General features: G+C 64.5%; 1 protein-coding gene across 1 annotated transcript in view; it reads left to right on the forward strand.

The window, feature by feature from the left end:
- Positions 1–17,571, forward strand: part of LOC132493331 (mucin-5B-like) — a 34,081-nt gene extending 16,510 nt beyond the window's left edge. Inside the window, 20 exon segments of the mRNA XM_060103724.1 lie at positions 2–6,353; positions 7,203–9,401; positions 9,521–9,702; positions 9,975–10,146; positions 10,909–11,156; positions 11,544–11,730; positions 11,991–12,216; positions 12,301–12,479; positions 12,550–12,619; positions 12,854–12,954; positions 13,247–13,278; positions 13,554–13,734; positions 14,133–14,237; positions 14,327–14,364; positions 14,785–14,901; positions 15,293–15,379; positions 15,491–15,613; positions 15,750–15,795; positions 15,970–16,078; positions 16,748–17,571. Of these exon segments, the coding sequence (XP_059959707.1) occupies positions 2–6,353; positions 7,203–9,401; positions 9,521–9,702; positions 9,975–10,146; positions 10,909–11,156; positions 11,544–11,730; positions 11,991–12,216; positions 12,301–12,479; positions 12,550–12,619; positions 12,854–12,954; positions 13,247–13,278; positions 13,554–13,734; positions 14,133–14,237; positions 14,327–14,364; positions 14,785–14,901; positions 15,293–15,379; positions 15,491–15,613; positions 15,750–15,795; positions 15,970–16,078; positions 16,748–16,970 (10,977 nt within the window). The 3' untranslated portion in view covers positions 16,971–17,571.
- Positions 17,572–21,151: the final 3,580 nt, after the last annotated feature.

The raw sequence follows: 21,151 nt of genomic DNA on the forward strand, positions 1-21,151 counted from the left end.
GGCCACCTCTACAGCCCCCACTGCCACCACTTCCACTGCCACAGCCCCCACTGCCATCACATCCACTGCCACAGCCACCATTCCCACCTCTACAGGTCCCACTACCACCGCATCCACTGCCACAGCCCCCACTGCCACTGCATCCACTGCCACAGCCCCCACTGCCACTGCATCCACTGCCACAACCACCATTCCCACCTCTACAGGTCCCACTGCCACCACATCCACTGCCATAGCCCCCTCTTCCACCGCATCCACTGCCACAGCCCCCACTGCCACCGCATCCACTGCGACAGCCACCATTCCCACCTCTACAGGTCCCACTACCACCGCATCCACTGCCACAGCCCCCACGGCCACCACATCCACTGCGACAGCCTCCACTGTGGCCACCTCTACAGGTCCCACTGCCACCACTTCCACTGCCACAGCTCCCACTTCCACCGCATCCACTATCACCGCATCCACTGCTACAGTCACCACTGTGGCCACCTCTACAGCCCCCACTGCCACTGCATCCACTGCCATAGCCACCACGGCCACCACATCCACTGCCACAGCTTCCACTGCCACAGCCTCCACTGCCACCACAGCCAAGGCTACAGTCACCAGCGTGGCCACCTCTACAGCCCCCACTGCCACCACATCCACTGCCACAGCCCCAACTGCCATCACATCCACTGCCACAGCAACCATTCCCACCTCTACAGGTCCCAGTGCCACCACATCCACTGCCACAGCCCCCACGGCAACCACCTCCACTGCCACAGCCACCATTCCCACCTCTACAGCCCCCACTGCCACCACCTCCACTGCCACAGCCCCAACTGCCATCACATCCACTGCCACAGCAACCATTCCCACCTCTACAGCTCCCACTGCCACCACATCCACTGCCACAGCCACCATTCCCACCTCTACAGCTCCCACTGCCACCACATCCACTGCCACAGCCCCCACTATCACCACATCCACTGCGACAGCCTCCACTGTCACCACCTCCACTGCCACAGCCACCACTGCCACCACAGCCAAGGCTACAGTCACCAGCGTGGCCACCTCTACAGCCCCCACTGCCACCACATCCACTGCCACAACCTCCACTGCCACAGCCCCCACTGCCACCGCATCCACTGCTACAGTCACCACTGCAGCTACCTCCACTGCTGCCACTGCCACAGTGGCCACATCTGCTGCCACAGCCACCACGTCCCCCACTGCCTCAGGCACCACCATCACTGTGCCACCAGCCACTCAGTCCACGACATGGCTGGGGAGCACAGGGGTGACCAGGTCCCCCGCCAGCACTGCCAAACCAGCACCTTCCCTTTCCACGGGACTGACAGTCCGAGTGACATCCTCAAGGCCCAGCCACACAGGCACGCTCCTAACATCTGCCACGGGGTTCCTCACATCTCCCCCAGCGTCCACAGAGACCACCATCCCGGGGAGGGCCACGTCGGTCCTCCCGACTCACACAGCCTCAAGGGGGCCCACCCCGGAGTCAGTGATGACGCAAACCTCCACGACTCAGCTGCTGACGGGAACAGCAGTGGGCACAACGGGCACCACCTCCACGGGCCCGCTGTCCACCTCGCACCCTGAGACCAGCACACCAGGAACCCTGGGGTCAACGGCCACCAGCACCTGTGAGCCCCGCTGTCAGTGGACAGAGTGGTTTGACGAGGACTACCCCAAGTCCGAGGAGGCCGGGGGGGACGTCGAGTCCTACGACAAGATCAGGCGTGCGGGAGGGGCCGTGTGCGAGCAGCCCCAGGGCATAGAGTGCCAGGCCGAAAACTTCCCCAACGTGAGGCTGGAGGAGCTGAATCAGCACGTGCACTGTGACGTCAGCTTCGGCCTGGTCTGCAGGAACGACGAGCAGGTGGGCCTGTTCAAGATGTGCTACAACTACAAAATCCGCGTGCTGTGCTGTGGGTACAGCCACTGCGGGGAGCCGACGTCCTCCACCGCCACGGCCACCACCTCCACTGCTACAGCCACTACGGCCACCACCTCCACTGCCACAGCCACCACTGCCATCACATCCACTGCCACAGCCACCATTCCCACCTCTACAGGTCCCACGGCCACCACATCCACTGCCACAGCCCCCACTGCCACCGCATCCACTGCTACAGCCACCACTGTGGCCACCTCTACAGCCCCCACTGCCACCACCTCCACTGCCACAGCCCCCACTATCACTGCATCCACTGCTACAGTCACCACTTCCACTGTATCCACTGCCACAGCCCCCACTGCCACCACTTCCACTGCCACAGCCCCCACTGCCATCATATCCACTGCCACAGCCACCATTCCCACCTCTACAGGTTCCACTTCCACTGCATCCACTGCCACAGCCCCCACGGCCACCGCATCCACTGCCACAGCCCCCACTTCCACTGTATCCACTGCCACAGCCCCCACTGCCACCACCTCCACTGCCACAGCCACCATTCCCACCTCTACAGCCCCCACTGCCACCACTTCCACTGCCACAGCCCCCACTGCCACCGCATCCACTGCCACAGCCCCCACTGCCACCACCTCCACTGCCACAGCCCCAACTGCCATCACATCCACTGCCACAGCCACCATTCCCACCTCTACAGGTCCCAGTGCCACCACATCAACTGCCACAGCCCCCACGGCAACCACCTCCACTGCTACAGCCACCACTGTCACCACCTCCACTGCCACAGCCACCACTGCCACCACAGCCAAGGCTACAGTCACCAGCGTGGCCACCTCTACAGCCCCCACTGCCACCACATCCACTGCCACAACCTCCACTGCCACAGCCCCCACTGCCACCGCATCCACTGCTACAGTCACCACTGCAGCCACCTCCACTGCTGCCACTGCCACAGTGGCCACATCTGCTGCCACAGCCACCACGTCCCCCACTGCCTCAGGCACCACCATCACTGTGCCACCAGCCACTCAGTCCACGACATGGCTGGGGAGCACAGGGGTGACCAGGTCCCCCGCCAGCACTGCCAAACCAGCACCTTCCCTTTCCACGGGACTGACAGTCCGAGTGACATCCTCAAGGCCCAGCCACACAGGCACGCTCCTAACATCTGCCACGGGGTTCCTCACATCTCCCCCAGCGTCCACAGAGACCACCATCCCGGGGAGGGCCACGTCGGTCCTCCCGACTCACACAGCCTCAAGGGGGCCCACCCCGGAGTCAGTGACGACGCAAACCTCCACGACTCAGCTGCTGACGGGAACAGCAGTGGGCACAACGGGCACCACCTCCACGGGCCCGCTGTCCACCTCGCACCCTGAGACCAGCACACCAGGAACCCTGGGGTCAACGGCCACCAGCACCTGTGAGCCCCGCTGTCAGTGGACAGAGTGGTTTGACGAGGACTACCCCAAGTCCGAGGAGGCCGGGGGGGACGTCGAGTCCTACGACAAGATCAGGCGTGCGGGAGGGGCCGTGTGCGAGCAGCCCCAGGGCATAGAGTGCCAGGCCGAAAACTTCCCCAACGTGAGGCTGGAGGAGCTGAATCAGCACGTGCACTGTGACGTCAGCTTCGGCCTGGTCTGCAGGAACGACGAGCAGGTGGGCCTGTTCAAGATGTGCTACAACTACAAAATCCGCGTGCTGTGCTGTGGGTACAGCCACTGCGGGGAGCCGACGTCCTCCACCGCCACGGCCACCACCTCCACTGCTACAGCCACTACGGCCACCACCTCCACTGCCACAGCCACCACTGCCATCACATCCACTGCCACAGCCACCATTCCCACCTCTACAGGTCCCACGGCCACCACATCCACTGCCACAGCCCCCACTGCCACCGCATCCACTGCTACAGCCACCACTGTGGCCACCTCTACAGCCCCCACTGCCACCACCTCCACTGCCACAGCCCCCACTATCACTGCATCCACTGCTACAGTCACCACTTCCACTGTATCCACTGCCACAGCCCCCACTGCCACCACTTCCACTGCCACAGCCCCCACTGCCATCATATCCACTGCCACAGCCACCATTCCCACCTCTACAGGTTCCACTTCCACTGCATCCACTGCCACAGCCCCCACGGCCACCGCATCCACTGCCACAGCCCCCACTTCCACTGTATCCACTGCCACAGCCCCCACTGCCACCACCTCCACTGCCACAGCCACCATTCCCACCTCTACAGCCCCCACTGCCACCACTTCCACTGCCACAGCCCCCACTGCCACCGCATCCACTGCCACAGCCCCCACTGCCACCACCTCCACTGCCACAGCCCCAACTGCCATCACATCCACTGCCACAGCCACCATTCCCACCTCTACAGGTCCCAGTGCCACCACATCAACTGCCACAGCCCCCACGGCAACCACCTCCACTGCTACAGCCACCACTGTCACCACCTCCACTGCCACAGCCACCACTGCCACCACAGCCAAGGCTACAGTCACCAGCGTGGCCACCTCTACAGCCCCCACTGCCACCACATCCACTGCCACAACCTCCACTGCCACAGCCCCCACTGCCACCGCATCCACTGCTACAGTCACCACTGCAGCCACCTCCACTGCTGCCACTGCCACAGTGGCCACATCTGCTGCCACAGCCACCACGTCCCCCACTGCCTCAGGCACCACCATCACTGTGCCACCAGCCACTCAGTCCACGACATGGCTGGGGAGCACAGGGGTGACCAGGTCCCCCGCCAGCACTGCCAAACCAGCACCTTCCCTTTCCACGGGACTGACAGTCCGAGTGACATCCTCAAGGCCCAGCCACACAGGCACGCTCCTAACATCTGCCACGGGGTTCCTCACATCTCCCCCAGCGTCCACAGAGACCACCATCCCGGGGAGGGCCACGTCGGTCCTCCCGACTCACACAGCCTCAAGGGGGCCCACCCCGGAGTCAGTGACGACGCAAACCTCCACGACTCAGCTGCTGACGGGAACAGCAGTGGGCACAACGGGCACCACCTCCACGGGCCCGCTGTCCACCTCGCACCCTGAGACCAGCACACCAGGAACCCTGGGGTCAACGGCCACCAGCACCTGTGAGCCCCGCTGTCAGTGGACAGAGTGGTTTGACGAGGACTACCCCAAGTCCGAGGAGGCCGGGGGGGACGTCGAGTCCTACGACAAGATCAGGCGTGCGGGAGGGGCCGTGTGCGAGCAGCCCCAGGGCATAGAGTGCCAGGCCGAAAACTTCCCCAACGTGAGGCTGGAGGAGCTGAATCAGCACGTGCACTGTGACGTCAGCTTCGGCCTGGTCTGCAGGAACGACGAGCAGGTGGGCCTGTTCAAGATGTGCTACAACTACAAAATCCGCGTGCTGTGCTGTGGGTACAGCCACTGCGGGGAGCCGACGTCCTCCACCGCCACGGCCACCACCTCCACTGCTACAGCCACTACGGCCACCACCTCCACTGCCACAGCCACCACTGCCATCACATCCACTGCCACAGCCACCATTCCCACCTCTACAGGTCCCACGGCCACCACATCCACTGCCACAGCCCCCACTGCCACCGCATCCACTGCTACAGCCACCACTGTGGCCACCTCTACAGCCCCCACTGCCACCACCTCCACTGCCACAGCCCCCACTGCCACCACCTCCACTGCCACAGCCACCATTCCCACCTCTACAGCCCCCACTGCCACCACTTCCACTGCCACAGCCCCCACTGCCACCGCATCCACTGCCACAGCCCCCACTGCCACCGCATCCACTGCTACAGCCACCACTGTGGCCACCTCTACAGCCCCCACTGCCACCACATCCACTGCCACAGCCACCATTCCCACCTCTACAGGTCCCACTGCCACCACATCCACTGCCACAGCCCCCACTATCACCGCATCCACTGCTACAGTCACCACTTCCACTGTATCCACTGCCACAGCCCCCACTGCCACCACTTCCACTGCCACAGCCCCCACTGCCACCACATCCACTGCCACAGCCACCATTCCCACCTCTACAGGTCCCACTGCCACCACATCCACTGCCACAGCCCCCACTATCACCGCATCCACTGCTACAGTCACCACTTCCACTGTATCCACTGCCACAGCCCCCACTGCCACCACTTCCACTGCCACAGCCCCCACTGCCATCATATCCACTGCCACAGCCACCATTCCCACCTCTACAGGTTCCACTTCCACTGCATCCACTGCCACAGCCCCCACTTCCACCGCATCCACTATCACCGCATCCACTGCTACAGTCACCACTGTGGCCACCTCTACAGCCCCCACTGCCACTGCATCCACTGCCATAGCCACCACGGCCACCACATCCACTGCGACAGCCCCAACTGCCATCACATCCACTGCCACAGCAACCATTCCCACCTCTACAGGTCCCAGTGCCACCACATCAACTGCCACAGCCCCCACGGCAACCACCTCCACTGCTACAGCCACCACTGTGGCCACCTCTACAGCCCCCACTGCCACCACTTCCACTGCCACAGCCCCCACTGCCATCACATCCACTGCCACAGCCACCATTCCCACCTCTACAGGTCCCACTACCACCGCATCCACTGCCACAGCCCCCACTGCCACTGCATCCACTGCCACAGCCCCCACTGCCACTGCATCCACTGCCACAACCACCATTCCCACCTCTACAGGTCCCACTGCCACCACATCCACTGCCATAGCCCCCTCTTCCACCGCATCCACTGCCACAGCCCCCACTGCCACCGCATCCACTGCGACAGCCACCATTCCCACCTCTACAGGTCCCACTGCCACAGCCCCCACTTCCACTGCATCCACTTCCACTGCATCCACTGCCACAGCCCCCACTTCCACCGCATCCACTATCACCGCATCCACTGCTACAGTCACCACTGTGGCCACCTCTACAGCCCCCACTGCCACTGCATCCACTGCCACAGCCCCCACTGCCACTGCATCCACTGCCACAACCACCATTCCCACCTCTACAGGTCCCACTGCCACCACATCCACTGCCATAGCCCCCTCTTCCACCGCATCCACTGCCACAGCCCCCACTGCCACCGCATCCACTGCCACAGCCCCCACTGCCACCGCATCCACCGCGACAGCCACCACTGCAGCCACCTCCACTGCCACAGCCGCCACCCCCACAGCCCCCACGTCCTCCACCGTCACTGCCACAACCTCCACCGCGACAGCCACCACTGCAGCCACCTCCACTGCCGCCATTGCTACAGCAGCCACCTCTGCTGCCATAGCCACCACATCCCCCACTGCCTCCAGCACCACCACTGCTGTGTCACCAGCCACGCATTCTAGGACCTGGTCAGGGAGCACAGGAATGACCAGGTCCCCCGCCAGCAGTGCCACACCAGCACCTTCCCTTTCCACGGGGCTGACAGCCCAAGTAACATCCTCGTGGCCCAGCCACACAGGCACTCTCCCAGTGTCTGCCACGTCGGTCCTCCCGACTCACACAGCCTCAAGGGGGCCCACCCCGGAGTCAGTGACGACGCAAACCTCCACGTCTCAGCTGCTGACGGGAACAGCAGTGGGCACAACGGGCACCACCTCCACGGGCCCACTGTCCACCTCGCACCCTGAGACCAGCACACCAGGAACCCTGGGGTCAACGGCCACCACTGGGGCCACCACCAGCCAGGGCACAACCAGTTGTCAACCCAAGTGCCAATGGACAGAGTGGTTTGATGTGGACTTCCCCACCTCGGGGGTCAGGGGCGGAGACATGGAGACCTATGAGAATATCCGGGCCGCGGGTGGCAAGATGTGTCAGCAGCCGCAGAAGATTGAATGCCGGGCGGAGAGCAACCCCGAGGTGAGCATCAATCAGATCGGGCAGGTGCTCAGCTGCAGCCTGGAGGTCGGGCTGGTCTGCAGGAACAAAGACCAGAGGGGGCAGTTCACCACGTGCTTCAACTACAACATCCGTGTGTACTGCTGCGATGATGTCCGGCACTGCCCCCCCACGGCTACCCCCCACCTCACCTCCACCACACTGCCCGCCACCAGCAGCTCCACAGCCACGGTGCCATGGCCCTCGACCTCTGCCACGACCCAGACGGGTGCCCCCACCACGGCCCCTTCAAGTGCGGACGTGCACAACACCACCTTCGGGACCACCCCGCTCCCCACCCCCGTGACGCCCAACACTAGAGCTACCACCTACACCCGCTCCCTGCACCCCACGGCCTCTCCTCAGGTCACAGAGCTCCCCACCAGTCCCTCCGAGACCAAACCTGGACCCCCCATCACCACACCCAGCACAGGCCAGGCCACCTCCAGCACAGGGGCAGGCACCAGAGCCTCCCTCTCCACCCCCATGCATGAGCCCAGCACCTCCTCACTAGGCACCACCCTCGGCTCCTCCATGGCCACCTCCACAGCCACGGTGTCCTCGCAGAAGACCCATACGCTGTCGGTCACCACGTCCCCAGAGACCAGGTCCACAGCCTCAGATATCACGTCCACAGCCTGTCAGCCTCGCTGTGCCTGGACAGACTGGCTGGACCAGAGCTACCCGATGCCAGGGGCCACTGGGGGGGACTTCGAGACCTATGCTAATATCCAGGCGGCTGGTGGGGCCATCTGCCAGCAGCCTCTGCAGCTGCAGTGTCGGGCTGAGGCCCTGCCTGAGAAGGCCCTGCAGGATCTGGGCCAGGTGGTGCAGTGCCGGCTGGAGGAGGGCCTGGTGTGCCGGAACCGAGACCAGAGTAGCCTGATGTGCCTCAACTACGAGATCCGCGTGTTCTGCTGCGACCACAGCCACTGCCCCAGCCCCGCCGGTCCCACGTCCACCACGCCGGCCCCCTCACCCTCCACCATCAGCACCAGCACTGGCAGGCTGTCATCGAAGGTCACCACCCAGACGCACCTCTCCTCCCCAGGGGCGATCAAGAGGGACTCCACCCCCACTAGTGTGACAGGTTCCTTCTCCACGGGGACAACCCAGAGGGTCTATGCCTCCACCAGTGTGACAGGTCCCTCCTCTATGGGGACTACGCAGACTGTCTACACCTCTACCAGTGTGACAGGTCCCTTCTCCACGGGGACCACCAAGAGGGTCTATGCCTCCACCAGTGTGACAGGTCCCTCCTCTACGGGGACTACGCAGAGTGTCTACACCTCTACCAGTGTGACAGGTCCCTTCTCCCCTGGGACCACCGAGAGCGTCTCCACACCTAGTCCCTCTGCCTTCCCGGGGTCCCCACCCATGACCACCAAGCCAGGCTTCCCCAGTGTCTCTCCTACGGGTCCCCTTTTGACTTCCCCCACATCGACCGCCCCCGGGTCCCCACCCACCACCCCTTCCTGGTCCGGGGTGACCTCTGGCAGCCCAGGGACCTTCTCTATCTCCACCGCCTCTCCCAGCCCCACCACAGCCTGCCTTTGCCACGCCTTCGGAAAGCTCTTCCTACCAGGTGAGTGGAGACCTGCAGCCTGGACGCTGGGTCCCGCGGGCCGCGTCCATGTGCCTGCCTGTCTGGGGACGCCCTCCTGTCCCCCCTCCCTGGCTGACCCAGTGTCTCTGTATTCGTAGGGGACATGATCTACAACGAGACCGACGGAGCAGGCTGCCACTTCTTAGCCATCTGCAACCAGCGCTGCGGCATCGACCGCTTCCAGGGCACCTGCCCCACCTCCTCACCCTCGGGGACCTCGGCCTCTGTTCCCCCATCCACCCCAGTTCCCGGCTGCAATCGCACCATCCCTCCCCGACAGGTGTGCCTCCCGCCTCCTCCCTGAAGCGCCAGGCCCTTCTGTGTGCACAGGGCCTCGGGTGCCCATCAGGGTGACGGCACAACCCCCAGCCCCTCGGTGACCGCTCCACAGCTAGCTTGGCTGGAGGGAGGCACGCGGGGTCTGGGCCTGGTTAGCACCGGCCCGGCAAGGAGGCGGGGGCAGCCCTGCCCAGGCCGAGGGGGCCCTGAGGCAGCGGCGATGAGGGGGGGTCTCACAAGCCCACCTGTTGAGCGCTCTGCCCTTCTCTCCAGGTGAATGAGTCCTGGACCCTGGAGGACTGCATGGTGGCTCGGTGTGAGGGTGACAACCGTATCGCCCTGCTGGGGCCGAAGCCAATGGGCCACGTCGTCTGCGTGAACGGGCACCTGCCCGTGAGAGTGCAGAACGGGGATGGGCCCTGTGACTACAGCTACGAGTGCGAGTGTGAGAGCCTGCCGCTGGGGGCGGGGGGGTGGGGAGGGGATGCGCCGCCAGGCTTTTGGGACACGCACATGTCCCCCATGCCCGATGCCCGGGATCGCTGAGCCCACCCCCCATCAGGTTTGGCGGTTTGAAGGGAAGCCGGGGGTTTCTGAGATCAGGGAGAGGAGGGGATCGTAACCTGAGGGGTCCTGAGCAGATTTCCCCATGCAGCAGCACGTAGGAGCGGGCGATCTTACAACCCCCGGGGGGCCTGGGGCAGCTAAAATGAAGGACCACAAACTGAGTGGTTCAAAACAACAGAAAGTGATTCTCTCCCAGTCCTGGAGACCAGAAATCCAAGATCAAGGTGTCTGCAGGACTGAGCTCCCCCCAGAACTTTAAAGGAGGGTCCTGTCCGCCCCTTCCAGACTTGGGGCCTCAGGCACCCTGGGCTGTGGCCGCGTCCCTCCCACCTCTGCCCCAGTCATCACACGGCTTCCTCGCCGTGTCTCTTCTGTCTCTTAGAAGGACACCTGTCATTGGATTTAGGGCCACCCTGGTAACTCAGGATGACCTCACCCCGTGATCCTTAATCACAGTTGCAAAGACCCTTTTCCCAAAGGAGGTCACATTCGCAGGCTCTGGGTGGATGCGTCTTCGGGGCCCCCATCCAACCTGCTATACCCATGTCATAAGCGAGAGGACTGAGGCCCTGGGGGCTGAGTGACTCCCCAAGGTGGCAGCTCTGGGTGGCACTGGGTAAGGCCCGTCCACACCCCCCAGGCTCCTGCAGCGGCTGGGGGGACACCCACTACGAGACCTTCGACGGCACCTCCTACTCTTTCCTGGACAACTGCACCCACGTCCTCATGCGGGAGATCCAGCCGCGCCACGGGAACCTCAGCATCCTCCTACACAACCACTACTGTGAGGCCGCCGCCAGCTGCCCCCGCGCCCTCAGCGTCCACTATGAGACCATGGACATCATCCTCACCACCACCCCTGGCGCCGACGGGCAGGAGGAAAGCCTGGTGAGTGCAGGCAGCAGAGCGGCACTGGCCTGTCCCAACCTGGTTAGGGAAGGCAGGGGCCGGCAGAGGCCCAGGAGCCCTGGTGCACACAGAGAGCATTTCCCCCGCGCAGAGGGCAGCTCCCATGGGGCCTCAGGGGAGGCAAAGGGCGCACGGCGACCTGGGGCCCCAAGCACAGTGACTCCTGAGCAAGGAAGGAGCGTGGGAGGTGCCCGCGGCCAAGAGCACCCTGGGACCCAAATGCGCCGACTGTGACCCAGGCCCGAGGGGGCATCTGCGCTTCGGGGTGCAGATGCCGAGGAGGGGGCCCAGCGTCTGACAGGCAAAGCCCCAAAGGCCAGCCCGTGCCCCTCGGCCCAAGTCACGGGTTCTCCGGTCACGTCCCAGATCCTGTTTGGCCAAACGCGGGTGAGCCAGAGCTTCAGCAAGAACGGCCTGACCGTGACGGAGACGGGGGCCACGGCGATGAGCCTCAAGATTCCCGCCATCGGCGTGAGCATCGTCTTCAACGGGCGGGTCTTCCAGGTCCAGCTGTCCTACAGCCGCTTCAGCTACAACACCGAGGGCCAGTGTGGTAAGCAGGGACCCGCAGGACACCTGCTGGGGGAGCGAGGGGCCGGGCACCACCGCTGCGGGCACACGCCCCCAGGCGGCCCTGGCTCTTGACCGCCTGCCCCCGCCACAGATTCCCACCTGCTCCCCCTGCCACCTGCTCCGGGCAGGAAGCAGTGTTTCATAGCTGACTGTCTGCCAGGGAAGTCGGGGGGATGGAAGGGGAGAAGAGGATGGTCCAGTGCCCCCCTCACAGTGATGCGCCTGCCCCGCCCTCCCCAGGCACCTGCACCAACAGCCGCAGGGATGACTGTCGCCGGCCCGACGGCACCACGGCCCCCACCTGCCAGGACATGGCCCGGTACTGGCTGGTCCCCAACAGCAGCGGGGAGGGCTGCTGGGCACCGACCGGCCTGCCCCCGACCACCAGCTCCAGCTCGCCGGCACCCAGCACACCCACCTCCACTCCGTGCCCCCTGGAACCCCTCTGCGAGCTGATGCTGAGCCCGTGAGTCCTCTGCACGGCCTGGGAGGTCAGGGGCAGCCACCCCCCAGGGCATCCACCCTGGCCTCTGACCGGCCCTGCCTGCAGGGTCTTCGCCGGGTGCCACGGCCTCATCCCGCCCGGCCCGTTCTTCAGTACCTGTGTCAGCGACAGCTGCAGGCCCAGCCGCCCTGACGTGCTCTGCCAGAGCCTGGAGGCCTACTCTGTGCTCTGCCGTGCCCGGGGCGTGTGCCCCGACTGGCGCAACGCCACCAGCGGGCTGTGTGGTGAGTCGGGTGTGGCCGCCGGGGGCCCTGGCTTCCTTGGCCCACCTGACACCCTTCTGTGTGCTTGCAGACCTCACCTGCCCGCCCACCAAGGTGTATAAGCCGTGTGGCCCCGTGCAGCCCAAGTCCTGTGACTCCAGGTGAGCCCAGCAGACAGGGACGGGATAGGACGGTGGGGACAGCAGGCCTCCCAGGCCTGCCTGAATGGTCTGGGGGAACCCAGGAGGAGACCCACAGAGGGTCCGGGACCCCAAGCCCCAGATCTCAGGGTGCCCTTCCCCCACCCTGACCTCCGACCCTGGACTTCAGGAGTGACCCCAGCCCCCCACCATGCCCACTGCACTCCTCCTTGGACTGCCCTGGTCGCCTTGCAGGAGCCAGAGCCCGGCGAGCGGGGGGCAGGCAGAGGGGTGCTTCTGTCCCGACGGCCACATCCTGTTCAACTCACACACGGACATCTGTGTGCCCGAGTGCCGTAAGCAACCCCACACCTGGGCCCTCCCTAGCCCCGCAGAGCGGGATGGGGAGGGCCACGGGGCGGGCAGACCCCGGCCTGGGCCCGTCCCACCCAGTTCTGCCAGCGGTGCAGGGTGGGCTTGAGCGTTCCTGAGCCCCCTCCTAAGTGACCACCACCCTCGAGTTCTCCGGGGGCTTCTGTCCCCAGCAGGAAGAAGAGGTCTCTGTTGGGGGGAGGGGGTGGCCAGGCCTGCTGGGCCCCAACCCCAGCGCTCCCAGTGACCCCCTTTCTCCCCATCCTTCCCTCCCAGCCTGCGTGGGACCAGATGGGTTTCCCAAATTCGTGAGTGTTCCGCCCACAGCTGCCTGACTCCTTGCTTGAGCAGAAGGAGGGAGGGGGTCTCCATCTCAGGGCGGCAGCTCTACCGGGGCCAGGGATGGGCTGGTGTGGGCACCCCAGCGTGAGCTGCATCACCGTCACACGCCTGCTTCAGAGAGGGGGAGGCTGAGGGCGGAGCCCGCATGCTGAGGGCTGGGGCCTGACCCGCTGCTGGACGCAGCCCCAGAGGCCGGGCACCACCCAGGAGCCCTGGGGGACCCCGACCTGGTCTGTTCCAGCCCGGAGAGCGGTGGATCAGCAACTGCCAGTCCTGCGTGTGTGATGAAGGCTCCGTGTCGGTGCAGTGCGCCCCTGTGCAGTGCGAGGCCCGGGACCAGCCACAGGAATGTGGCGGGGCCGGCTTCGTGGCCCAGACCAGGCCCCTGGCCGACAACCCTTGCTGCATGGAAACTCTGTGTGGTGAGGCCTGCACCCCGGGGCGCCGGGTGGAGCGGAGAGACAGCAGAGGACGGTGTTGGGCACAGGCCGCCTGGCCGGCAGGCCTGCAGGGCAGAGGAGGGTTGCAGGGTCCTAGCTGGACTTGGCTGGACCACGAGGTGGGGAGGCCTCTTGGGCCTTCATTTTTCCACCTAAAAATGAAGCTGGTGACCTCTGGTGTGCCCTGGTACCACCCAGGGTCTTGGGGAAGACCGGGGAGGTGACAAAGCGTGGGGACCCAGAAGGGCAACAGAGAGCCGTCAGCTCCCATGGAAGGGGGATCTCTTTGGTCCAGTGTGGGTAGATGTTACCCTGGGAACCAGAATAGCCAGAGGGCAGAGGGCAGGGACACCCCAGGCAGCCCCCCAACTTTCCCACAGTCTGCAACACAAGCACGTGCCCCCAGAGCCCACCCAAATGTAGGCCGGGAGAGGAGCTGGCCTGCACCCAGGCGGAGGACAGCTGCTGCCCCACCTTCAGCTGCCGTGAGTCTCTGGGGTGGGGGTGGGGCTGGGGGTTCTGAACACTCCCTTCCGCTGCCTGGGCAGGTCCTCAGCCCTCTCTTTCCTTCCAGGGCCTCAGCTGTGCACCTACAACGGCACCGTCTACGGGGTAAGGGCTCAGCTAGGCGGTCGGGGTAGGGCGGAGAGTGGGTCCGGGCCTGGGCACATCCGCCGAGGGATGCCCCGTGTCCACTCCTTGTCTCCCCACGCCCAGCCCTCTCCAGCCCCTCTCGCCATGACAGCAGGTGAGTCGAGGCTCTGGGCCCTTTACACGCACCTTCTGTAGAGAGCCTCTGGGAGCTTAGCTCTCCCAGCAAGAGCTTCGGGGCAGGACTGCACCCTCCCAGCCCTCCTGCCTGCCCGGGGCCCCTGCCTGCCCTGGTCTGTGCTCAGCCAGGGGGCACATCCATAATCCCATGTGAAGAGGACAGAGACTGCTCTGTGGGCCTCACCGACACGGGGAGAGGTCCTGGCCCTGGTGCCCCTTCAGGGTCCTCTGTGTCACCTCCCCTCGCCCTCTCCACTGCAGGTCGGTGCAACCTTCCCAGCGGTCATTCCCTGCCACACGTGCACCTGCCTGTCCGGGGACACCCATGACCCGACCGTGCAGTGTGAGGAGGATGCCTGCAACACCACTTGTCCCCAGGTGAGGCCGGCCTCCTGGGCAGACCCAGGCCCCTGGGGCAGCCCCCAGTCACCATACCCTAGGGTCCAGGAAGGGTCTCCAGCTCAGGCTTCACTGGGTTTTTTTTCTTCCCGAGGGAGGGAGTGAAGCAGGAGGATGGTGTAAGGGGTCTTGGGCAAGGGGCAGGACCTGCAGGCTGCTGGGATCAGGTTCCTGGAGGGCACAAGTGCAGAAGGTGCTGGAAGCAGGGGTGAGGCCAAGAGGGGACACTGGGGCAGGGCAGGGACACTGCCTCACAGAGGAAAGGTGCTGCTAGGGAGGCCCTGGGCCCCTGGGATATGGGCAGGAGAGCAGGAGGGCTGACGAGCCAGGCTGGGGCTGAGGGACGTGACCCCCCCACCCCCACACCCAGGGCTTCCAGTACTCGAGGGTGGCCGGGCAGTGCTGCGGGGAGTGCGTGCAGACGGCCTGCCTCACGTCCGACGGCCGGCTGGTTCAGGTAAGGGGGGCTCAGTCTCAACCCCCACGCCCCAGAGACCCTCCCCACCAGCTCCTCTAGGCCCACCAGATAATCCTCAACCCGGCCCCCACTCTCCCCCTTTTATTTCAGCCCAACGAGACCTGGGTCAACAGCCTCGTGGACAACTGCACGTTGTACCACTGCCAGGCTGAAAACGGGCCCCCTATGCTGACCCCGACGCCCGTCGCGTGCCCGGACGTGTCCAGCTGCAGGGTGTGTGTCTGGGGCCCAGGACCGCCCCGGAGGCCCCGCCCACGCCCAGAGCCACACCCACCTGGGAGCCCCGCCCACACCCACCCCAGGAGGCCCCGCCTGCCCCAGCTCGCCCTCTGTCCCCCTTCCCCCGCAGGGCATCCTTAAGAAAATCGGCTGCTGCTACTCCTGTGAGGAAGTGGGTAAGTCGAGGCCCGCCTTCGCGCCCCCCAGCCCCGCCCCGCCCCGCCCCGCCCACTGACTCCTCCCGAAGCCAATCCCGCCGCCAGAACCCGACCCTGAGCGGGAGGTTACGTGGGGGTGCGGCGCGGGCGGGGACCTCAGAGATGCGCCTCCACCGCCTTTCGTCTGCCCAGACTCCTGCCAGGTACGCGCCAGCATGACGGTCCTGCGACACCGGGGCTGCGCCACCCAGGCCGCCGTCAGCGTCCCCTTCTGCGAGGGCTTCTGCCCGGGAGCGTCCCGGTGAGCGGCCCGCGCCTCCCCCCACCCCCGGGACACACGGGGACACCACCCGGTGCCCCACGTGTCCGTGTCCCTGGCCGGACACCTGGCACGGGGCTGGGGCTGGATGGCCCAGCTTGCTACAGGAAGGAAAGAAGCGCCGCCCCAACAGGGCTGCACCAACCCTGGGGCCTTCCCTGACCCCCAGAGCCCGGCCTGGGAGAGCTTGGCAGGGCCACGTGGGGCAGGGCACCAGGGCTGCCACCCCAAGGTCAGAGTCCACGTGCAGGACGGACAGAACCCAGGGGGACCAGACTGTCAGGGAAGAGCTGCTGGCAGAGCCCCGCCCCACCCCCGATGCCCGGGCTGCAGCCAGCTGTGAGCAGACGGGCTGGAAGAGGCAGGAGGATGGGTCCAGGCCTGGCTGGAGGGCCCCGGGCAGGTTCCTGGAGGAGGGGTCTGACAGGGTCAGCAAGTCAGAGGAGTTGCTTTGGGAAAGAAAGGGGGCCTGGCTGGGGAAGGTCGGGGTTCAAAGTGACCGAGAGTGCTGCCCGGGCCAGTACAGAGAAGCCCCGAGCACTCAGGGAACAGGCACGGGGCCGCTGCCTCCCGACCCCCGAGAAACCAGGAGCCGGGCAGTCCGGGCGGTTGTGGCTGAGTGGGCAGGTCCTGAGGGCCGTGCATCTGCAGGTACTCCACGGGGGCCCGGGCCACGCAGTGCCCGTGCTTCTGCTGCCAGGAGACCAGGGCCCACCAGGAGGTGGTGACCATGCAGTGTCCCAACGGGACGGCCTTCCAGCACACCTACACCCACGTGGACGAGTGCAGCTGTGGCCCATCCTGCGTCTCCTCGGCCCAGGCTCCCGAGGACAGCACCCCCAGCTTCCCGATCTATGGTTCCACCACTGTCTGACGCACCCCCACCCGCACGCCCACCCTACCTGCCCCATCTGGAGCCAGAACACCCACCACCCAACCACGGAAACCGCGGGAGCCCACGCACACCTTCCGTGGATACCACTGTCCCCGCCCACTTTACACCTGCCCCAGGTGAAACCCAGGCCCTGGAGGGTGACAGCGTAGTGAGGGTCGGCTTGAGGAGGACCCCAGGTGAGGGGGGGCTGCCCTCAGAGCCCCTCCTGCCTGTTTTGGCCACCTGCCTGGCCTTCGGGACCTGACCCTCATCTGAAACACAAGCACCCACTCCACCCAGGCTCACCCCCGTCCTGGTGTCAGAGGGATGCCCCAGAGAAAACTGCACACCCACCACTGTGCTGCTCCCACGGCGGGCCTGTGTGCCCCCCACTGCCCCTCGAAGCCCCGTGGTGCACAGGTGCCCGCTGGTGACACCTCCTGCAGCTGAGCGCAGACTGAGGCCTGTCCAGGCAAGGCCAGCTACCTGCCCACGTCTGGACCCCGGCCTGAGGCTACGAGGGCCAAGGGACGGGCCCCGGTGGGGTCGGCACCCCACAGCACCCCCTCTGCTCACCCAGCCCCAGTCTTTGAAAATAAACACCGAGCATCACATACACTTCCTGGTCCTGGCGACTCTCCCCTCCATGTGTGGGCCCGGCTGTCCAGAGCCACACCCCTGCTGGACCCCCGGGAGGGACAGGCGGGGCAGGAGGCAAGAGGCCCCCAGGGTCAGTCTTGGGCTGTGGGAGTACTGGCCAGAGTCAGGGGTCATCCGAAGGTTCAAACACGCGGGTTTTGTAAGGAAGTTGGTTCACAGCTGCAGAAAGACCGGACGAGCCAATGAGGGGAGGCCCACGGGGGGACACAGAGGTCACCAGTGTGGGAAGCACTCCCTGCGCCTCTGCGGGGCACCTCCTTCAGGCACTTGTCACACGTCAACTTGCCGTGTATCTGACCTTCGCTTCTCTCTCCACCAAGGGCAGGAATTGCTGCCTTTCTCTTCTGCTGCCCCATCCAGAGTGAACACTGCCAGCACAGGATGGGGTGGGACGAGCTGGGGGCAAGAGTGGGGTGGTGCCCCGGCTTGAGTGTCCAAATGGGCGGGGGGCAGCTACGAGAGGGCGGGGCTTCCACCGGGGAGGCAAAGGCGGTGCTGGCCAGGGCCAAGGAAGCCTGGAGAGCGTGTGCGGGGCGGGGGGCTTTGGGGGCCTCCTGCATCACGTGACCTGCCTCTGCGCTCTGTGCGCGCCTGCCCACCCAGGGAACGGCAGCCACAGTGATTTACATTGTCCCCCATGGGCGGGGGTCCTCAGCTCCCAGGGAAGGCGGGGCCTGTGGTCTCTTTAGTGGCCTTTCCTACTCATGTCACCGAGGTCTGGTCAGGGCAGGCCACCCTGGGACTGGGCCGGAGATGGTCCAGGAGGGCTGACAAGGTTACAGACACACTGCAGGTGAGTCCGGCTGCCCCCCTTGGTCACCACTGGAGTCAACTGTCAACTTGCTGTGTCTCACAGTCTGATTTCCTGGGATGGGGGTGGGGGGCTGTGGCCAAGTCATGCCCCAGCCTTAGTCTTTGTTAACCCACGTGTAAAACAACAGCATTTCCTAAACCTCAGTCATTCTCAGGGCACGACTGCTTCCTTAAACCCACGTACCTCTTACAAAACTAAGCGTGTTTCCAAGGTACCTGTAAAATGAGTGTCCGTCTCCACAGACCAGAGCTCACGTGTGTGAAGTGTTTTCACCCGTCACAGACTAGAGCTCACTTTGGAGACCAGTGCCCAGATATGCTCTTTGCAGGCTCGCTCTCTGCCTGGTGTGGAATTAATTAAGGAAACTGAGCTAAAGTTGGAGTCGGGACAGGCCTGCAGGGGAAGCTCTCACGCCCTCAGTGCATCATCAACTACTCCAAACATGAAGAGACGTCCCCCTGCACGCCCCCAACAGGAAGGTATCTCTACCTGACCACCCAGCAGGAGGAAGGAAACTTCTCTCCTCCCACAGCAGCCCAGCCAGAGACTGCAGCGGCCCAGCCCACAGGAAGCTTCCTTACTCCGGACCCCCAGCTCCTCCAATGGGCTCTGGTTATCACAGCCCCTCCCAGCTCCCCCTTTTCCCCATAAAAGCAAGATCCCCCTCCTTGTTCTCTGGATGTGCCTGTGGGCCACCATGGTTCACAGATACTGAACTGCAATTCCTCTGCTATTCCCGAATAAACTCACTTTGGCTGGTGAAACAACTGGCTATGTTATTATTGAAGTCGATGCCGGACGAGCTGCAACCCCACCTCCCTCCAGAGGCCACGACCCCCAGTCACTGAGCGGGGCTGAGACACGGGCCTGGGACCGACAGGTGCTGCCTCTCAGCCCTGGGCGGCTCTGTGCTCCCATCTTGCTCCAGGCAAGGCTCACCGCTGGTCAGCCAGGTCCAGCCCTCAGTTCAGGGCCCTGATGGGGGTCCCACTGTGCCACCCCACCCAGAACTTGGGCTCCCTGACCCATCAGAGCGGACGCCGGGTGCCCTCAGCCTCTGCTTGGTGTCGCGGCCCGCCTGGACCCCGCATGGGCTTCTGCAGCTTGGGTGGACCCAGCTCTGCTGCCAGGCTCGTCGGGGGCAGCTCCTGTGCGATTCGTGATGGGCCGAGGGCGTGGGGCCCGGGCAGGTCACAGACGTTTCCAGAACTCCGCCAGTGCTCTTTACGAGACAACTCATCCTAGCTCCATCCTAGGAGGGGTGTGGAGGGCGCCTGGCACGGATCTTCCTGCTGTCCGGGTACCCTGGGGTCACGTCCTCGCTCGCCCTCCAATCTGCTCCCTCGCTGAACCCAAGTCACGTTGGTTTCCCAGCCTGTCTGGGGCCTGAGAGCAGAGCTGTGGAAGCAGGGGTCATGGAGCTCTGCGGGGGGCGGAGCTCCCGCCCACAAGCCCAGGGCTCAGCCTGGCTGCCGAGCGGTCCGTCCACAGCTCCAGCTCAGCAGAGCCCCTCCCAGACCAAGGCCCCAGCCGGGCCCTCCTCCAGGACGCCCCTCGGCCAGCGCCGGACGCGTTTCCTTGCGCTGGTGTGAAGGCCACCCGCTCTGTCCATCCTGCCTGGGTGTCCACAGGAAGAACAGCGGGCCAGCTGTATGTCAGAAAGAAAACCGCTCTTCCACACGGAGTTAATAACCCTTGCACTGCAATTTTTGTAATTTTTCACTTTTCCATTTTGTCCTAAATGAGGTTTATTGCTTTAATCTGGGCAGTACCTAACAGTTAATAGACACCGAAGATAATTACCTTAGTGACAACGTTACAAATTACTGAATGAACGTTTTGTTATCACTGAGTTTAATGCGCTTCACAGTGACGCCTGCACTCAGGGAACCGCGTGTTTCTCACTAGACTGACTCGTTAGCACAGAAAACTTTCAAGCAAAACCACCACTGACATGCTCATCCCAAGCAGCACCGCGCTCTGCTTCGCCGCGCTGGTTTGTCTCCGGCCCTCCGCCCTCGGGGTCATGGGGACACAGCTTCGCTGAGCGCTAGGGGACTACGGCCCTGGACGCAGGGCTTTGCCTCCAGAACAAGTCAAACGTCAAACTGGGCTGCAACCTTTGCTTCCACAAAGGTTGCTTTTCAGAAATCAGCAGTTCCAAGGGATGCTCTGAACATTACTTCTGAAAATAAAAATGGAAGAGAAACGATAATAAATCGCTCTCCTTGTCAGCACAGGGAAGACGGCCCTGAAGGCCCAGACTCTGTGCGCTCTGGGGGCCCCGTGAACCCAGAAGCCCAGTCCAGGGAGGTCCTGCCACCCTTGGGGCCATGGCGGGGAGGGGGACTGGCCGAGCTCAGAATCCCTCCTGCATTTGTTCGTCCAACAAGTGCTGACCAAGCCCTGCTGTGCGGGCAGAAGCCCGTGCTTGACCGCCCAGCATCCCAGCAGGATGGACACCAAGCAGAGGAAAGAGAACGGGTGCGTCTGGATGACCCAATCGAGAGAGGCTGGGTATGGGGAGGGCGGGGAGTTGCCAGAGAGGCTGGGAAGCTGCCCCGCTAGCCATGGGGAGCAGGTGGAGGTCAGGAGCCTTGCAGGGGGACGGGAGGCTCGGCAGGAGGCCTCTCTGAGCTCCTGGGTCCTGGAGTCTTCCCTTTGCAGGGCTGGCCGGGACGTGGGTGAGGATCTGGGCCTTGTGCCG

Source organism: Mesoplodon densirostris, chromosome 7 (assembly GCF_025265405.1).
Source record: "Mesoplodon densirostris isolate mMesDen1 chromosome 7, mMesDen1 primary haplotype, whole genome shotgun sequence".
Classification (NCBI taxonomy): domain Eukaryota; kingdom Metazoa; phylum Chordata; class Mammalia; order Artiodactyla; family Ziphiidae; genus Mesoplodon; species Mesoplodon densirostris.